Source organism: Bufo bufo, chromosome 1, assembly GCF_905171765.1.
Source record: "Bufo bufo chromosome 1, aBufBuf1.1, whole genome shotgun sequence".
In the NCBI taxonomy this organism is placed as follows: Eukaryota; Metazoa; Chordata; class Amphibia; order Anura; family Bufonidae; genus Bufo; species Bufo bufo.
In genome coordinates this window covers 378029995-378049356 of record NC_053389.1, presented here as the reverse complement: position 1 = coordinate 378049356, position 19362 = coordinate 378029995, and the positions used below count along the sequence as shown (strand labels likewise).

General features: G+C 45.7%; 1 protein-coding gene across 1 annotated transcript in view; it reads left to right on the top strand.

The window, feature by feature from the left end:
* The window catches only part of LOC120977274 (solute carrier family 22 member 5-like), a 142038-nt gene that overhangs the window by 91200 nt on the left and 31476 nt on the right, over window positions 1–19362 (top strand). The window contains exons 2-4 of the mRNA XM_040405132.1: window positions 2370–2473; window positions 6200–6354; window positions 15193–15364. Coding sequence (XP_040261066.1) covers window positions 2370–2473; window positions 6200–6354; window positions 15193–15364 — 431 coding nt within the window. The remainder of the gene's footprint in view (window positions 1–2369; window positions 2474–6199; window positions 6355–15192; window positions 15365–19362) is intronic.

Genomic DNA, 19362 nt, shown 5'->3' with positions numbered 1-19362 from the left:
GTGTTCTAACGATTCCATGACCTTAGAAGAAGCGTTACCTATATTGAGTTAGTAACCCTGTGAATGCTAGCAGTTGTAGCGTTTACTTAATGGTGTTCTCTGGGAATTAAGAAAATGAAAATACGTAAATATTACTTTATTATAAATATATTCCCAAAACCTTTCATTAGTTATAATGACTCGTTTTCTCTGGAAAGCAATAATCAGTGGAAATAAAATGGCTACCCATCCTATTAGTACATTCAAAACCTGTCCTAATCACACAGAAGGACAAGTTACTTTAGAACACTGAGCTAAAGAGTTGCCTCACCCTCCTCTCTGCTCTGCTTGTCAGGGATTATGGTCCTGAATACAGTTTAATATGATCTTCAGCTGAATCACTATAGGAATGGAGTTCATGAGGAGACATGAAGTACAGAGCGGAGGTGGGGATGTGGCTGTGTCCTGCTGTGTGATTAAGACATGTTTTGTATTCAGTGATGGCCAGTTTGCAGTGTTCGCCAATGAACACATGTGGGCTGCCATCTTAACTCACAAGTCCGGCAATGCACAGGTAAGCCCTTGCCTGTGCCGCGAGCCGATCTGAAACAAACGCGGTTCCGAGAACAGCCACCGGGGGCCTTCATCGGGCTGTTCTCGGAACTGCCTGCTCCCGGTGACATGCTGAGGGAGATCCAGCGTGATCCTGCAGGCTCCCCTCCTGAATCTATGTTGCGAATCTTGAATGTAGCTCTTATATCTGATCTCCTGACCGTTCACAAACACTTAATGAATCCATATTCTTTTCATTTTGAAATTTGAATATGAATTTAGCTATAAGGCTCCATTCACATGTCCGCATGAATGGTCCGGATCCGTTCCGCAACGTTGCGGAACGGATCCGGACCCGTTCATTTTCAATGGGACCAGAAAAGATGCGGACAGCACACAGTATGCTTTCCGCATCCGCATTTCCGGAAAAAAATAGAGCATGTCCTATTGTCCGCAGCTACGGACAAGAATAGGAATCCTCTATTAGGCCTCTTTCACACGGGCGTTGCGGGAAAATGTGCGGGTGCGTTGCGGGAACACCCGCGATTTTTCCGCACGAGTGCATCAGCCCCCAGTGTGTCTCTATCAGCCCCCAGTGTGTCTCTATCAGCCCCCAGTGTGTCTCTATCAGCCCCCAGTGTGTCTCTATCAGCCCCCAGTGTGTCTCTATCAGCCCCCAGTGTGTCTCTATCAGCCCCCAGTGTGTCTCTATCAGCCCCCAGTGTGTCTCTATCAGCCCCCAGTGTGTCTCTATCAGCCCCCAGTGTGTCTCTATCAGCCCCCAGTGTGTCTCTATCAGCCCCCAGTGTGTCTCTATCAGCCCCCAGTGTGTCTCTATCAGCCCCCAGTGTGTCTCTATCAGCCCCCAGTGCCTCTCCATCAGCTCCCAGTGCCTCTCCATCAGCTCCCAGTCAGTGCATCTCCATCAGCCCCCAGTGCCTCTCACCAGCCCCCAGTGCCCTCTCCATCAGCCCCCAGTACACCATCCCCCTTCCCCTCCCAAGTATTAAAATCATTGGTGGGCAGTGTGCCCCCCCTCCCCGGTATTAAAATCATTGGTGGGCAGTGCATCCCCCCCTCCCCGGTATTAAAATCATTGGTGGGCAGTGAGCCCTCCCCCCCCCCCCTTCCGCAGTATTAAAATGATTGGTGGGTGGGCAGTGGGCCCCCTCTCCCCCCCCATCATTGGTGGCAGCGGCAGTTCCGATCGGAGTCCCAGCAGTGTAATGCTGGGGCTCCGATCGGTTACCATGGCAGCCAGGACGCTACTGAAGTCCTGTCTGCCATGGCCAGTTACTCAGCAGCATCATACTTACATGCGCTGTGGCCGCCCGGCGCTCCTTCTTCTTGTAACTCACAGGTCTGTGCGGCGCATTGCTTATGTTTATAGCAATGCGCCGCACAGACCTGTGACGAGTTACAAGAAGGAGGAGCGCCGGGCGGCCACAGCGCATGTAAGTATGCTGCTGCAGAGTAACTGCCCATGGCAGACAGGACTTCAGTAGCGTCCTGGTTGCCATGGTAACCGATTGGAGCCCCAGCATTACACTGCTGGGACTCTGATCGGAACTGCCACTGCCAGCAATGATGGGGGGAGGGTTGGTTGGGGGGAGAGGCCACCCCCTATCGCACCGCCACATGATTTAAGAAAAATATTAATTCTCAGCCGGCGGCCCGGGCCCCCAGTGGCGTAGGGCCCCATAGCCATTGCTATGGCTGCTATGGTGATCCCTACGCCACTGGCTCCAGTACAGGTCTTTGAAACTGAAAGCTAAAAATGTAATGTGTAACCATTATGTGAGGTGTAATATTAACCTTCATATTGTTTGTTCCTCCAGTGGAACCTAATCTGCGATAATGACTGGAAAGTGCCATTGACCTCATCACTCTTCTTCTTGGGCGTGCTGCTAGGCTCATTCGTGTCAGGACAGTTGTCGGACAGGTAAATTGCATTTCTTGTTGCTTTAAAAGGCTGTGTGTAACAGGACCTTAAAAGCAAGACTCTGCAGGAGGCATGACAAAAGGCTTCAGTGGACATGTGCTTCAGATAACCTCATAATACGCACCTCAGCTGGGTGTAGAGCCTCATTACACACACCTCGGCTGCAGCAGAACCTTATAATACACAACACAGCTGCCGCAGAACCTCATGATACACACCTCAACTGCTGCAGAACCTCATAATACACACCTCAAGTGCTGCAGAACATCATAATATATACCTCAGCTGCTGCAGAACCACATAATACATATCACAGCTGCTGCAGAACATCATACTACACATCTCAGCTGCTGCAGAACAACATAATACACACCTCAGCCGCTGCAGAACAACATAATACACACCATAGATACTGCAGAACATCATAATACACACCTTAGCTGATGCAGAACATCATAATACACACCTCAGCTACTGCAGAACAACATAATACACCCCTCAGCTGATGCAGAACATCATAATACACACCTCAGCTCCTGCAGAACAACATAATACACACCTCAGCTACTGCAGAACATCATAATACACACCTCAGCTACTGCAGAACAACATAATACACACCTCAGCTACTGCAGAACAACATAATACACCCCTCAGCTGATGCAGAACATCATAATAAACACCTCAGCTCTTGCAGAACAACATAATACACACCTCTGCTTCTGCAGAACAACATAATACACATCTCAGCTCTTGCAGAACAACATAATACACACCTCAGCTACTGCAGAACATCATAATACACACCTCAGCTACTGCAGAACAACATAATACACACCTCTGCTTCTGCAGAACAACATAATACACATCTCAGCTCTTGCAGAACAACATAATACACACCTCAGCTCCTGCAGAACAACATAATACACACCTCAGCTCCTGCAGAAGATCATAATACACCCCTCAGCTGATGCAGAACATCATAATACACACCTCAGCTCCTGCTGAACAACATAATACACACCTCAGCTCTTGCAGAACAACATAATACACACCTCAGCTCCTGCAGAACAACATAATACACACCTCAGCTCCTGCAGAACAACATAATACACACCTCAGCTCTTGCAGAACAACATAATACACACCTCAGCTTCTGCAGAACATCATAATACACACCATAGCTACAGCAGAACATCATAATATATACCTTACCTGCTAAAGGACCTGCTAATACACACCTCAGCTGCTGCAGAACATCATAATACATAAATCTGAAGCCAGACAGTTAATCTAATCTTGTGTGCCTGGCACTGATTGGACAAAAGCACTTTCTCCTTCATACTGATGATGCCCTCATAATCTGCTCTGTGACACTGTAACTTAACTGACAGATCAATGCGCGGTACCTTCCGTATGAAAGGAAAGCGCTCATTGGCTGAATCGCCCACACTGAGAGCTGGAATGTCACTCACTGCTTCTCCCCTGTGTGAGATGAGCTACCAAGTTCCTGTCTGCCTGCCCTGATCGCTGCTTCTTCACTTCCTGCTGGGCTCTACCAGCAATGATGCGATGCAGGCATGCAGTGTAAAATTGTTATAAATTGTGTAAAATAATCTTTATAATATATTTTAGTTAGTGATTTAATAATTAATTTTTTTTACTAGTAAAACAGGCCCACAAAGTTCAGATCTTTCTGTACGCGCTCTTTACTGCAGCACAAACAGAATCTACATAGCACAGCTCTGCTCCTGCCAGTCCTCACTCTGCTCACAGGTCTGCATAGCACAGCGCTGCTCCTGCCTGTCCTCTCTCTGCTCACAGGTCTGCATAGCACATTGCTCCTCCTGCCTGTCCTCACTCTGCTCACAGGTCTGCATAGCACATCGCTGCTCCTGCATGTCCTTGCTCTGCTCACAGGTCTGCATAGCACAGCTCTGCTTCTGCCTGTCCTCACTCTGCTCACAGGTCTGCATAGCACACCTCCTCTCCTGCCTGTCCTCGCTCCGCTCACAGGTCTGCATAACATATCGCTGCTCCTGCCTGTCCTCGCTCAGCTCACAGGTCTGCATAGCACATCGCTGCTCCTGCCTGTCCTCGCTCCTCTCACATGTCAGTATAGCACATCACTGCTCATGCTTGTCCTCGATCTGCTCCACTAAGCCTGGCAGAGGTTTTAGAGGAGCGGCTACAGGCAGGAGTGTGCTATGCAGACTTGTGATCAGAGTGAGGACAGACAATTGCAGTAATGTGTGTTCCTGCGAGTACAGAGGTCAATGCAGCACATATTGTAGAAGACAGAATCCATACACTACACACAGCTATGGTGTACAGTTTCTGTATGCGCTGCAGTGAAGAACCCTTGCAGAAGGTCACATTTTGGGGGCCTGTTTTGCTAGTAAAACAATAAAATCAATACGGTAAATAAAATTATATTATAAAAAATATTTTTAAGCAATTTAAAAATATATGTTTAGGTACACTTTAAATTGAAAATTTGCCACACAATAAGGTCAACTAGTGCAACAAAATTAATAGAATGTCCAAATGGAAATTACACATATATGTTAGGGTTTGTTCGCATCTGCAATAGAGGCTGTGTTCGGGGCCACTGTCACAGATTCCATCAAAACAACCAGACAAAGTCCGCTAAAAAAAATAGGATTCCGAACGTAAACTGAACCGACTCCATTGTTGTCAATGGTGTCTATTCAGCTCTGTTTGAATGATCTGGCACTTCTCGTTGTTCTGCTCCTATAAGGCCGCATTCACCTGACCATATGATGGCCGTGTTCGTCGGAGCCTGCAGGCATGCCAGACATTGTGCTTCCTCCTGCCCTGTGGAGTCCATACTGACAGCTAGCTTAATTGAAAAATAGCAAGACTGCAAACAAGCTCACCTGGCAACACTGGTAGAGGGCGCAGCAGGGCAGGGGAGAAGCAGTGAGCGTGAACTGGTCTTTGTGTAATTGCAGCTGCAGCACCCAAAATATTAAGAGCATTTTTGCCAAAAGAGCAGGGGCCATGAAGAATGGGTGGCTCTGTGACAAAATGAGGGCTCCATAGATGAAAAAAGGGCTACTTTGTGGACCCAACTACAGGAGGAAGAGGAGGATAGACATAGGCATAAAATACAGCACACAGCAGAGGTTGTGCTTTTTGACTCATTAGGCTATGCAGAAATATACAGAATAGGTTGCAGATAAAGGGGTATGCTACCAGTGTTTAGGCAGAAGGCTGCAGCTCAACACTAATACTACATCCAAAACATGTATCTTCATTGTCACACTGCTGCCCCCTATGCGCTCCTTCTTCTGTGCAGCAAGAGTGGGCTCGGCTTCAGCAGGAACCCGTGTGGGTAACAACTACAATGCCCATCATGCAATGCAAACCTCACTTCCAGGCTGTGCATTTCATGCTGCATTCTGCCCTATTTTGACCTGTTAAAGGCCAGGCTGCTTGACGGGAACCTGACAGACCCTATAATAGTCAGGGGGTCCTTTTGGGTGCCTGTGGTTTCGGTCATGTCACGGATTCAGTGCTCTCCCCCCATTTTGTTCTTGATCGGAACAAAAAAATGGAATAGATGGCACAGATGTGAACATAGCCTTATCTGTGCTCAGTCATGGACGAAAGGAGCTTTTGCTGCTTACTGGCTGAGATGTTTGACATACTTGAGTAGCTGGAGATTTGCGCAGAGTAACCTTTTTAATGCTGTGTTCACAGGTTTGGCAGGAAGAAGGTGCTGTTTGCTACTATGGCTGTACAAACAGGATTCAGCATAGTGCAAGTTTTCTCTGTCAACTGGGAGATGTTTACTGTGTTGTTCCTCATTGTCGGGATGGGACAGATCTCCAATTATGTGGCAGCTTTCATACTTGGTAAGAAGTACTGTATGTTAGGACTATATGCCTCATGTTATATGCAAATATGAAGTCACTTTTTATGGGATATCTAGGCCATGTTCACATCTGTGTCAGAGCATCCATTGCAGATTCTATCAACTCCCACCAAGCCCTGCTGCAGGCTGATAGCTGTAGGCTGTCCGGGCATGCTGGGAGTTGTAGTTTTGCAATAGCTGGAGGGCCGCAGGTTGAGCATCCCTGGTGTAGATGGAGGTGGTTACTGTATCTTGTCCCATTGAAGTGACTGAGAGCTGTGCCGCAGTAACCAGCTCTGTCCACTACATAATAGGCAGATTTGGCAGCTCCAGCGCTGGAGCTGCCACCAAACAAATGTGTGTGTGTGAGTAGTGTTTGTCCCACATTAATCAGTTATTGATTGGTTGTCCTGTGGATTCCCGCCCAATTATTGGAAACTAAGCAAACCTCCCTGATAATTACCTGATTGTAGGAGGACGAACAATCTAGACTGAGATTGTTTGACCCCCATACAGATTCATTGTTTGCCGGCAGCACGTCTTTAGACGGGGCAATATCCTGCCAGCAAACAATGATTTTGGGTGTTGCATAAAAGGTGTGATCTCCCAGTGAATGAGCATTTACTTTTTCATCTGGTGATTGGCAGCAGGTTTACACAGAGCAAATATCAGGACCGAGTGTTCGTGTTTAGTTGGAACTATTAAGCTGCGTTCACACGGGCGAGATTTCCGCGCGGGTGCAATGTGGTAGGTGAACGTATTGCACCCGCACTAAATCCCGACCCATTCATTTCAATAGGGCTGTTCAGATGAGCGGTGATTTTCACGCATCACTTGTGCGTTGCGTGAAAATTGCAGCATGCTCTATATTCTGCGTTTTTCACGTAACGCAGGCCCTATAGAAGTGAATGGGGTTGCGTGAAAATCGCAAGCAAGTGCGGATGCGGTGCGATTTTCACGCACGGTTGCTAGGAGACGATCGGGATGGATAAGGGGAAATAATACAATCTACAGAACACCGATCTGTGAAGAAGTTCGGGTTTGGGTACCAAACATGCGCAATTTTTCTCACGCGAGTGCAAAACGCATTACAATGTTTTGCACTCGCGCTGAAAAATCGCGGGTGTTCCCGCAACGCCCCCGCACATTTTCCTGCAACGCCCATGTAAACCCAGCCTTATAAGGACTGAGCCAACCCCTTAGGCTGCTTTCACATAGTCATGTGCAGTCTGTGAAATGCAGTCCGTGTGACAGATGCATTTCCCCAATTAATGACATCTGAGCAGAGCTCACTGCATCAGGCCTTTTATATCAAGCTTTACATGGTATAAAATGGAAAAATAACTCATGCTCATTTTACTGAACCATTGCCACTCCTGTTCAGTGCCTCCGGAGTTCCCGCTGGCCTCTGCTTCCTGGTTATTCTCTACAAGCACAAATTGTTTGGCTGCAGTGAATGGCTCAGCAGTCATTTCCTGCAAGTCAGGCAATAGGAGGCAGAGACCGGTGGGGATCATTAAGGTGAGTATGATTTCAGGGCCGTATTTACAGCAAGGCACATAAAGGTACATGCCCAGGACGTCGGGGGGGGGGGGGGGGGGGGTACTTCACAGAGAAAGCTAATGATTTATGTATATTCTTTCACCTTAGTGCTGCTTTTTAAGTTTCCTTATCGCTAGGAAAGATGCATGTCACCAGTAAATACTAAATGGTAAAACACTGTGTAACACTAACCTGGAAAAGGACTTAGGAATTTTAGTGAACAGCAAACCAAACTGTAGAAACCAGTGTCAGGCAGCTGCTGCCAAGGCCAATAAGATAATGGATTGCATCAAATGGGGCATAGTTGCCCGTGATGAGAACATAGTTCTGCCACTTTACAAATTACTAGTCAGACTACACATGGAGTACTGTGTACATTTCTGGGCTCCTGTGAACAAGGCAGACATAGCAGAGCTGGAGAGGGTTCAGAGGAGGGCAACTAAACTGATAACTGGAATGGGGGGACTACAGTACCCTGAAAGATTATCAACATTAGGGTTATTCACTTTAGAAAAAAGACGACTGAGGGGAGATCTAATAATAACTATGTATAAATATATCAGGTATCAGTACAGAGATCTCTCCCATCATCTATTTATCCCCAGGACTGTGACTGTGACGAGGAGACATCCTCTGCGTCTAGAGGAAAAAAGGTTTCTACACAAACATAGAATATGAAGAACATACACGTGTAAAAGAGGATTCTTTACTGTAGTATCAGTGAGACTAGGGAACTCTCTACCTGAGGAGGTGGTCATGGTGAACTCACTAAAAGAGTCCAAGAGGGGCCTGGGTGTATTTCTGGAGTGTAATAACACTTATAACAGGTTATAGTCGTTATATTTCTAGAGAGGTCTTTGATCCAGGGAGTTATTCCAATTGGAGTCAGGAACAAATTTTCCCCTAAAATTAGGAAATCCTCCATCTCATGTTTTTTTTTTTTTTGCCTTCCTCTGGATCAACTTGCAGGATAACAGGGTGAACTAGATGGACATATGTCTTTTTTCAAGGAGAGTTAACCCTCACACTGCGTAACTATAGCTAATGTAAAAGTAATTATTCAGGAAGGCAATGTAAGGCTTAAATCCCCTGGCTTGCTGCACTTAACAAAAGTAAGTGATAAGGAGACATCAGAGCAGTCAGATAAGGAGAAAGTTGAAGCCAGTATATGACCCAAAGGTACCTTGCCAGCTAGCAGAGAGGATTTGCTGTCACACAGCAGACCATTCCATAATCCATACATTAACTTGAAAATTGTAAAACTCCTCACTATAACTCCAAAAAAAAAAAAACAGCAGCCACAGAGAAAAGGTGGCCATACACCTAGCAAGATTTTGGTCTCATTCAGATAAATGATGTTAAACTTGCTTGTGTTCCAGCCTGTGAGCATGGATGCATTTTTATAGAGACCACTCACAGATAATGTCTGCGTCCTGTCTATTTCTCTTGCAGACCCACGTACTTCAGTGAATGAATGTTAATGGAAAATCAGAGCTGGATGGTACATGCTATGAGATGCCTACAGGCTTTTGCATTAGGTTTATATTTTCCTGGCAGCTGTATAAGGGTATATTTAGATGAGTTGTTTTTAACCACACAGTTAAAACCGCACTCATTTTTACCGGGTTTGGTGCAATTTTGTGATGTGAGTAATTTGCCGTGCATTTTTTTCCAGGTTAAAAATATAACATAAATTTATTTCACTTTTAGAGACTGCATGGACAATAACCACATCACAAAACCACAACAATCATGGTAAAACCAAGTGTGCTTAACCCTTTCATGACCGGGCCCAAAAAAGCCTAAATGTCTGGGCAACTTTTTGTGATTTTGTGCACGTGGTGGTTTAGTGACCCTAGCTTCTGCTTTTTTTTTTTTTTTTTGACTACCAAAATAATTTTTGCACATTTTTTTTTCCTACTTGACACTTAAAACATTAGAATAGTTTCTTAGAGATTTTCTTTCCTTAGGTTTAATTTGGAGGAAAACCGCTAAAAATTTTTAAAAAGTAATTATATTTTTTATTATAACTTTGTATTTCTTAAATTATTAAAACTGACCCAAAAATGTATTATTGCAATGGGTTCCCTATTTTGTCACAATCAATTTCATATATAACGTATAAGTTGAGCGAACGGGGCGACTATGGTTACAGTTTCTGTTTTACATTTTTTTTTTTTGTATTTTTTATTATTATAATTTTTTTAAATATATATATATATATATATATATATATATATATATATATAATGTGTGTTATTTTTTTTTGGCACATAATATGTCCCCCAGGAGGTCATTAACCACCTCCCGTCTCGCTAACGCCGAAAGGCGTGATTGCTGCGGCGCTGCCAGGTCACACTAACGCGTGAGCCGAGATTTCCTGTGAACGCGTGCTCACAGGATCGCATAGTTCACAAGTTCATCTGCAGCCTGCCGGCCGCGATCATTGGCTGGCAGGCTGTGGATTTTTGAAATGACCAATGAAATGGTTATGTCAGACGCTATTTTGAAAATAACTGCTACCCGCTCCTCTGGTGGTCCCTTTTGCTTGGATCGACCACCAGAGGACACAGGCAGCTCTGTAAGTAGCACCAAATCACCACACTACACATTAGACATTACCCTGTCATTTATTAACCCCTTATTTAGCACCTGATCACCCATATTAGACTCCCTGATCACCCCCTTGTCCACCCCCCTGTCATTGATCCCCCCCTGTAAGGGTCCCTCATCACCGCCAGGTAGTTAGCTACTTGCTAGGTAGTTTAGCGCCCAGCCCACCGCACCGCAGTCACTGATTAGTCGCTGATTAGCGTCATCGCTGTCGCTAATCAGCACTAGTACTATATAGTATCTGTAAGTGATCAAGACTGATCGCATTCAGATCTATATAAGTACATTAGGGTCACCTTAGGCTCTACAAAACGCAGTGTTCGCCTGATCAGGCCTGATCTTGTGCGCACACTTGCGTTCAGTCCGCCCCACCGCAGTGACAGAATAGTTTTTTTTCTGATCACTGCAAAAACACTGTAAAATCGCTGCGCCGCTATAAAGATCACTTTTGAGCTTTTTGGATCTTTATTAGCAATCGCAGCTTTACTTCACAAGCACTCCTTTTTACTAGGTAGGTTTGCTCTTTTTCCTGGGTAGTCTCAGAGGAATACCCCCTAAATTTAGTGAACCCAAAATGTCAAAAAAGGGGTATTCCGCTGAAGAGTCCTACAGGATTCTGGCCGTGATGGATGAAAGCGATGGGGATGCCTCACCCGCTGAATCCAGTGGTTCAGAATATGAACCTGTAGACAGCAGTGGCACTCTAACCGCTAGCGAAGATGACGAGGTAGAGGTCCCTGCTACGGTCAGGTGTACCCGATCCCATGTCGGGGTTCTGCATACCCCTCATGATGAGCCTCATTTTCAGCAGAGTGGTGCTAGCGCATACACCAGCAGCGCAGCACATCCTGGACCTTCTACCAGCACTGCCGTATTCCCTGGTGAAGTCGCGAGCACCAGAAGGGCAGTTCCAGCTGGTACAGTGGCACGTGCAATAACTCCCCCGTCGCAGCCACCGCGTTCACAGGCCCGTAGAACCCTTAGTCTCCCAGAGGTGCTGGCAAATCCTAATTGGCACTCCCCTGCTTCCGCCGCACCCGTATTGCCCCCTTTCACCGCCCCCAGTCTGGAGTTCGCGTGGAGACGGCTCATTTAGGATCGGCCCTTCAGTTTTTTGAGCTGTTCTTCACCGCAGATCTCTATGACCTAGTTGTGGCAGAAACCAACCGCTACGCCACACAGTTTATTACCGCCAATCCGGAAAGCTTCTATGCCCAGCCTTACTGGTGGAAACCAGTCACAGTTTTAGAGTTAAAAAAAATTTTGGGCCTTATCCTCAGCATGGGTCTAACTAAAAAAAATGTATTGCGGTCATATTGGTCTAAAGACCCAATACATTACATGCCCATGTTCTCTGCTGCAATGTCCAGGGCACGTTTTGAAGTCATCATGTGCTTTATGCATTTCGCTGACAATAACACCTGTCATCCAAGAGGCCACCCTGCTTATGACCGGCTCCACAAAATTCAGCCCCTCATAGACCATTTGTCATCCAGATTTGCAGATGCGTATACCCCTAATCAAAACATCTGCATAGACGAGTCCCTAGTACATTTTACCGGGCGCCTTGGCATAAAACAGTACATCCCCAGCAAGCGCGCCCGGTATGGGGTCAAACTGTATAAGCTCTGTGAAAGGGCCACAGGCTATACATATCGTTTTAGGGTCTATGAGGGAAAAGACTCAAAACTGGAGCTGGTCGGATGTCCTGACTACCTGGGGAGCAGTGGCAAGATTGTCTGGGACTTGGTGTCACCCTTACTCCACAAGGGGTACCACTTATACGTGGACAATTTTTACTCGAGCGTGGCCCTCTTTCGGCACATACATCTAGTCGGAATTCAATGCTGTGGCACTGCGCGACCTAGTCGCCGGGGCTTCCTCCAACGGCTCGTTAGTACCTGACTTGCACGGGGGGAGAGGGCTGCCTTGTGTGACCAAGAACTGCTCGCGGTGAAGTGGAGGGACAAGAGGGACGTTTACCTTCTGTCCACCATTCACGCAGACACGACTGTCCAAATTGAAAGGGCAACTGGAGTCATTGTGAAACCCCTCTCTGTCCACGACTATAACCTTCACATGGGAGGGGTGGACTTCAATGACCAGATGTTGGCTCCCTATTTAGTTTCCCGACGCTGGTATAAGAAGGTGTCTGTATATTTGATTCAATTGGCTGTATATAATAGTTTTGTTCTCTACAGTAAGGCTGGGAGAACAGGATCCTTCCTAAAATTCCAGGAAGAGATCATTTCGGAAATCCTGTATCCAGGAGGGTCCGTGCCCCAAGGCCCTGATGTAGTGAGCCGGCTACATGGTAGACACTTCCCATCTGTCTATCCTGGTACCCCAACTCAACGTTTCCCAAGAAAAAGATGTTGTGTCTGTAGCAGGCGTGGAATAAGGCGTGACACCACCTTTCACGGGGAGTGTTTCCGCAAGTTCCACACACAGGTACACTATTAGTATAGTGATTGCGTGACACAGGACAGGCACACAGGGGTCTTAGGGCCCTTTCACACAGAGCTGCCACAAACCTCTCCTTTCACCTGGGACAAAGTGCATAATGTACTTTACCACATCTCTGGGCGATTTGCGCTTTGCACATTGTCCCATGGGGAAGGAGAGGTTTGTCCTCTAAAGGTAAAAAAATTTATAAAAAAAAAATCACAGGTAAGCAAAAAAGTTATTGTTCTGTTTCAAAAGTTTATAAAAGTTAATGTTCAGTTCAAATGTTATATAAAGTTAATGTTAATAAATTTATTGCGTTGCGGCCTGTTGTGTTTTTTTTTTTTTTTACCTTCTAGGTGCACCAAGCGATCAAGCAGCTGCACCACATGTGTGACACTTTTTTGCAGCCTAGGTGGACAAAGGGGCCCAAATTCCAAAGAGCACCTTTAGGATTTCACAGGGCATTTTTTACACATTTTGATTTCAAACTACTTCTCACGCATTAGGGCCCCTAAAATGTCAGGGCAGTATAACTACCCCACAAGTGACCCCATTTTGGAAAGACACCCCAAGGTTATTCGTGATTGGCATAGTGAGTTCATGGAAGTTTTTATTTTTTGTCACAAGTTAGTGGAATATGAGACTTTGTAAAAAAAATAAAAAATACATCATTTTCCGCTAACTTGTGCCAAAAAAAATAAAAATTCTAGGAACTCACCATGCCCCTCACGGAATACCTTGGGGTGTCTTCTTTCCAAAATGGGGTCACTTGTGTGGTATTTATACTATCCTGGCATTCTAGCACCTCAAAAAACATAACGGGTGCTCAGAAAGTCAGAGCTGCTTCAAAATGCGGAAATTCACATTCTTGTACCATAGTTTGTAAACGCTATAACTTTTGCGCAAACCAATAAATATACACTTATTGCATATTTTTTTATCAAAGACATGTAGAACAATAAATTTAGAGAAAAAATTATATAGAAATGTAGTTTTATTTGAAAAAATTTACAACCGAAAGTGAAAAATTTCATTTTTTTGCAAAAATTTCGGTAAATTTCGATTTAATAACAAAAAAAGTAAAAATGGCAGCAGCAATGAAATACCACCAAATGAAAGCTCTATTAGTGAGAAGAAAAGGAGGTAAAATTCATTTGGGTGGTAAGTTGCATGACCGAGCAATAAACCGTTAAAGTTGTGGAGTGCCGATTTGTAAAAAAGGGCCTGGTCACTAGGGGGGTATAAACCTGTGGTCCTTAAGTGGTTAAAGGGAACCTGTCATCAACTTTATGCTGCCCATACTAACTGCTGAATAAAGCAGAGACAAGTGAGTTGATTTCAGCGGTCTGTCATTTAAAAGTTAAAAGTAAGTGGTTGCCGAAAACCAACATCACTATCATGGCAGATTAGGCCTGGAAAAGAGTCACGGCCACCTGAGAAGAGTCATGGTTTTTCATGAATTCCTGCTCTCCTGCCCACCTGCTGATGACTGACAGTCTTCTACCTAGTTTTCTCCCTTTCTCTCTAGGAGAGAACTGCCAATAATCAGCAGATGGGCGAGAGTGCAGGAGATTATGAATAACCATGACTCTTCTCAAGCAGATTTGACTCTTTTCAAGGCCTGTTCTGCAATGATTATGATGCTGGTTCTCAGCAACCACTTACTTTTAGCTCATCAGTGACACACCGCTGAAATCAGAGCATCTGTCACTATTTTATGCTGCCCTCAGTGAGATCAGCATAAAGTTGATGACAGGTTCCCTTTAAACGTTGTTTTTTACCACATGGTCAAAATCATTTTATGTAGCTACTATATAGGCTCAAGTCGGTAGGCAGCGATTTCAAAACTAATAGGTTGTAAGCACTAATGATGCCTAGGGCAGCATAAAGTAAATACAGCCTTGTATGACTTATTGTATTATTTTACACTATGGTAAGCCTTTTTTTAACAGCTGGACAACCCCTTTAAGTGGTTGGCTGCACCAGCAGTGAAGAAAAGCCTCATTGTACAGTGGGGTACTCAAAATATGTTCGTGCTGGAGTAAAATAATGTTAAAATCCCAGCCATAGCAAAGTTAATAATTTTGCCTGGAGTTTTCCTTTTAATATATTGTTATTATCTGTTATTCTCTGTGAAAGTGGCTTAGTTTTGGGTATAACCGGTGTTGTCTAAATCTCTATAAAATTACATTATCCCTCCACTGAATCTAATTTTTCACCTTCTTTTTTTTACTAGGGGCGGAGATACTGGGCAAGTCAGTGCGCATCATATTTTCTACTCTGGGTGTGTGTATTTTCTATGCTTTTGGGTACATGTTGCTGCCACTTATTGCATATTTTATCAGAGACTGGCGTTCACTGCTGATGGCACTTGCTGCTCCTGGCTTGTTCTGTATTCCTTTGTGGTGGTAAGTGCTGACACTCTCAATATAGGGAGAATAGGGTGGAATTTGCTATAATAAATGCCTGGCAGAGCCTAATCTTCCTCTAGTCATTGAGCAGTATGTTTTATGTAGAATTCATGAGCAAGTATGACCCAGCAGATTTCAATTGTTTCTTTATGGTAGTATGAGCTTTAATTAAAAGTACATGAATATTCCCAATTGAGACCTTGTCCAGTCCACTTGGTATAAAGCGGTGTCCTGTGCTATGTGGTGTATAGATTGTCTGCCTTGTCATCAGTAAGAATCACTCACTCACCGCAGACTATTCTCATGGCTTTTAATCATTTTCCAAATGCTGATACAGACCTTGATCTCCAGGGGTTAAACAGTGATGTATTGTAACCAAAAGCATTTTCTTCTGTGTGCCCTTCCGTACTGGTTTCTGAATTAGGTGCACATGTACTTTGTGGCTAAATCATAAAAGATGAAAATCATTTTCTTACCACAAGGGGGCAGCCCTGTAATGCTAGATAACAGATTGAGCTATGGTAAATGGCTCCGTTCCCTGTGCAGTGTGGAAAACAAGCTCCTGCTCCCAGGAAAGAATTCATGCTAGCTGATGCAGACAGACCTAATCATGGCTTATGAGATTGACACAACTTGTCAGGTTTATTCATGCATGTAACCTAATGCTCGTTGGCACATGAAAATTCAGATTAGGGATGAGCGAATCGACTTCGGATGAAAACTTCGTTCTAATACTATACGGAGCAGGAGCTCTGTACAGTATTAGAATGTATTGGCCACTTGGAACCGAACCTGTACAGTATTAGAACAAAGTTTTATGCAAATCGACTTCAGATGTTTCATCCGAAGTCGATTCACTCATCCCTAATTCAGATTAATCACATAGCTGCACTGCATTTTTGTGTGTTCATGATCAGGGTTTGAGGCGATTGAGGGTGCTGCCACACCTTCAGGGTTTTTTATGTCGTTTTTGAAGCCAACATCAGGTGTGGATCATAAAAGGAGAGGAAGTATTAGGCCAGTTTTAGACTGTTGAGTTGTCTGCTGGAAACACGCTCTGTGTGGGAACGTGAGTTCCCATCCTGTAAAGAGACCACAAATCATTATAATCCTATGAGGTTTTATTACAAGAGCAGAGTCAAGGAAAGAAAATAATGCTCGCATTTGTAGCGTGTTTCTCACAAGACCACTCGCTTGTCTGAAACTGGCCTTAAAGGGCATCTGTCATTAGATTTGTCCCTATGAAACTGGCTGATCTGTTACATGTGCACTTGGCAGCTGAAGGCATCTGTGCTGGTTCCATGTTCGTATGTAGCAACATTGCTGAGAAAAATTATGTTTTAATATATGCAAATGTGCCTCTAGGAGCAATGGGGGCATTGCTCTTGCACCTAGAGGCTCTGCTTTCTCTGCAACTGCCGGCCCGCTACACAATCTGAAGAAAAAAAAACTCACAAACAATCTGACGTGCTGTGGATTTCTAAATGGGCACAGCAGGTCAGTTTCCACATGGATAAAAAGCAGAGTGTACATGAGATCTGTGTAAACTCATTCACTTTGCTAGTACTGTATTAGGGTGCATTCACACGTCCGCAAAACACAGATACTGTCCATGGCATGGCCATGGCATTCCGCATTTTGCGGACCGCACATGGCTGGCGCTACTGTATATAGAAATTGCCTTGGCAGCGATTGTGGACAAGAATAGGACATACAGTACTCTATTTTTGTGGGGTCACAGAACTATGGATGTGGACAGCAGAACACAGTGTGCTGTCCCCACTCTGACAAAATGCTGGCGGCAGGGCAGGCCAGCACCTCCAAGGCGTAGAGCGCCAGTTCGTGCCACGTGTTCAGCTTGGACACCCAGTAGTTGTAAGGCACAGAGGGATCACTGAGGAATGAGGAATCACAGGAATGAGAGATGAGAAGTTATCTTTGTAGCGGGGGTCGAGAAGGGTGAACAACTAGTAATCGGTGGTGGCCATGGGAGTCCCAACAGACAATACTTTGCTGTCCTCTTTTTAGGAGGATTACTCTCAATCTCCTCATCCTCTTCCTCCTCTTCGGCCCATCCACGCTGAACAGATGGAATAAACCTGCTATGGGTACTACCCTCTGTAGCGGAGGCATCACCATATGTACTGTCTTCCCCCATTTACACCTCTTCCACATGCAAAGCGTCCGCCTTCATTGTGAGCAGCGAGCGTTTCAGTAGACACAGAAGTGGGTTGGTTATGCTGATAATAGCGACATCACCGCTCACCATCTGTGTTGATTCCTGAAAGTTGAGTAAAACCTCACTAAGGTCAGACATCCATGCCCACTCGTCGCTTGTGAAGAGTGGAAGCTGACTGGAAAGGCCACAACCATGTTGCAGCTGGTATTCCACTACTGCCCTCTGCTGCTCACAAAGCCTGCCCAACATGTGAAACGTGGAGTTTCAGCGCATGCTCACGTCGCACAACAGTCAGTGAGCTGGCAATTGCAAGCGCTGCTGCAGCGTTGCCAGACCGGCGGCAGCTTTACATGACTTTCAGAAATGGGCACACAAGCGGTGCACCTTCACCAGTAGCTCATGCAAATTGCGGTAGGTTTTGAGAAACCGCTTAACCACTAAATTGAACACCTGGCCTAGGCATGGTATGTGTGTGAGCTTGCCGAGCTCCAATGCCGCCACCAAGTTACAGCCATTATCGGACACAACCATGCCTGGTTGTAGGTTGAATGGCAAGAGCCACAGCTCAGTCTGGTCTCTTATACCCTGCCATAGCTCTGCAGCTGTGTTCTGTTTGTTACCTAAGCAAATTAGTTTCAGCAAGGCCTGTTGCCGCTTCCCCACTGCAGTGTTACACTGCTTCCAGCTACTGACTGATCGTAGCACCTGTGCCATCCCAGGATGCAACTTGCTCCCAGCCTCCACAACATTCACCCAGTGTGCAGTCAGGGAAATGTAGCATCCCTGGCCAAAAGCACTTGGCCATGTGTCAGTTGTTAAGGGGACCTTCCCAATAACTGCGTTGGTCAGGGCACGGGTGATGTTACGGGACACATGCTGGTGTAAGGCGGGGACGGCACATCGGGGAAAAAATTGTGGCGGCTGTGAACTGAGTAACGAGGGACGGCCACCACCATCAGGCTGCGGAAAGCCTCTGTGTCCACAAGCCTAAATGGCAACATTTCCAGGGCCAGCAATTTGGAAAGGTGGACATTTAGTGCTATGGCCTGTGGGTGGGTGGCTGGGTATTTGCGCTTTCGTTCAAAGGCCTAGGGTATGAACATCTGTACGCTGCGCTGGGACACAGAAGTGGATTTGCTAGATGATGGTGCTTGAGAAGGTTCAGGTGCAGGGTAGGAGGCATCCGGGCCTGCGTCTTTGACAAAGGATTGGCTAGCACGTAACACAGGGGAAGAGGAGGCAGTGGTGTGAGCCGCAGACACTGATTGTGGACCCAGGCGTTCAGCCTACCTATTAGGGTGCTTTCATGCCATGTGGCGGATTATCCTGGTGGTGGTGAGGTTGCTAGTGTTCACGCCCCTGCTCATATTGATACGGCACAGTTTGCAAATTTACCTTTCTTTTATCGTCCGCACTTTCCTCAAAAAAGCGCCAAACTGCGGAACACCTACCCCTTTGCAAGGGAGATTTCCGCAAGGGGGTGCTCCGGGAAACAGTTGTGGGCCTGTTTGGGGTGGCCCGCCTTCTCTCTTTTGCCACCCCACTGCCTCTTCCAGCCTGTTGCGGTGCTGCGGATCCCTCCCCCTCTGTACTGCTGTCCTCGCTCGGCTTGCCACCTTCCCAGGTTGGGTCAGTTTTTTCATCGTCCACGACCTCCTCTTCCACTTCCTCACTCTTGACAACTGTGTCTCATCATCATCATCCACCTCGTGAAACACTAATTGCCGTTCCCCACCGTCATCTTTTTCTCACTGTGGATGCTCAAGAGTTTGGGAATCATTGCACAAGATCTCCTCATGTCCCTCTTCAAGTGGGC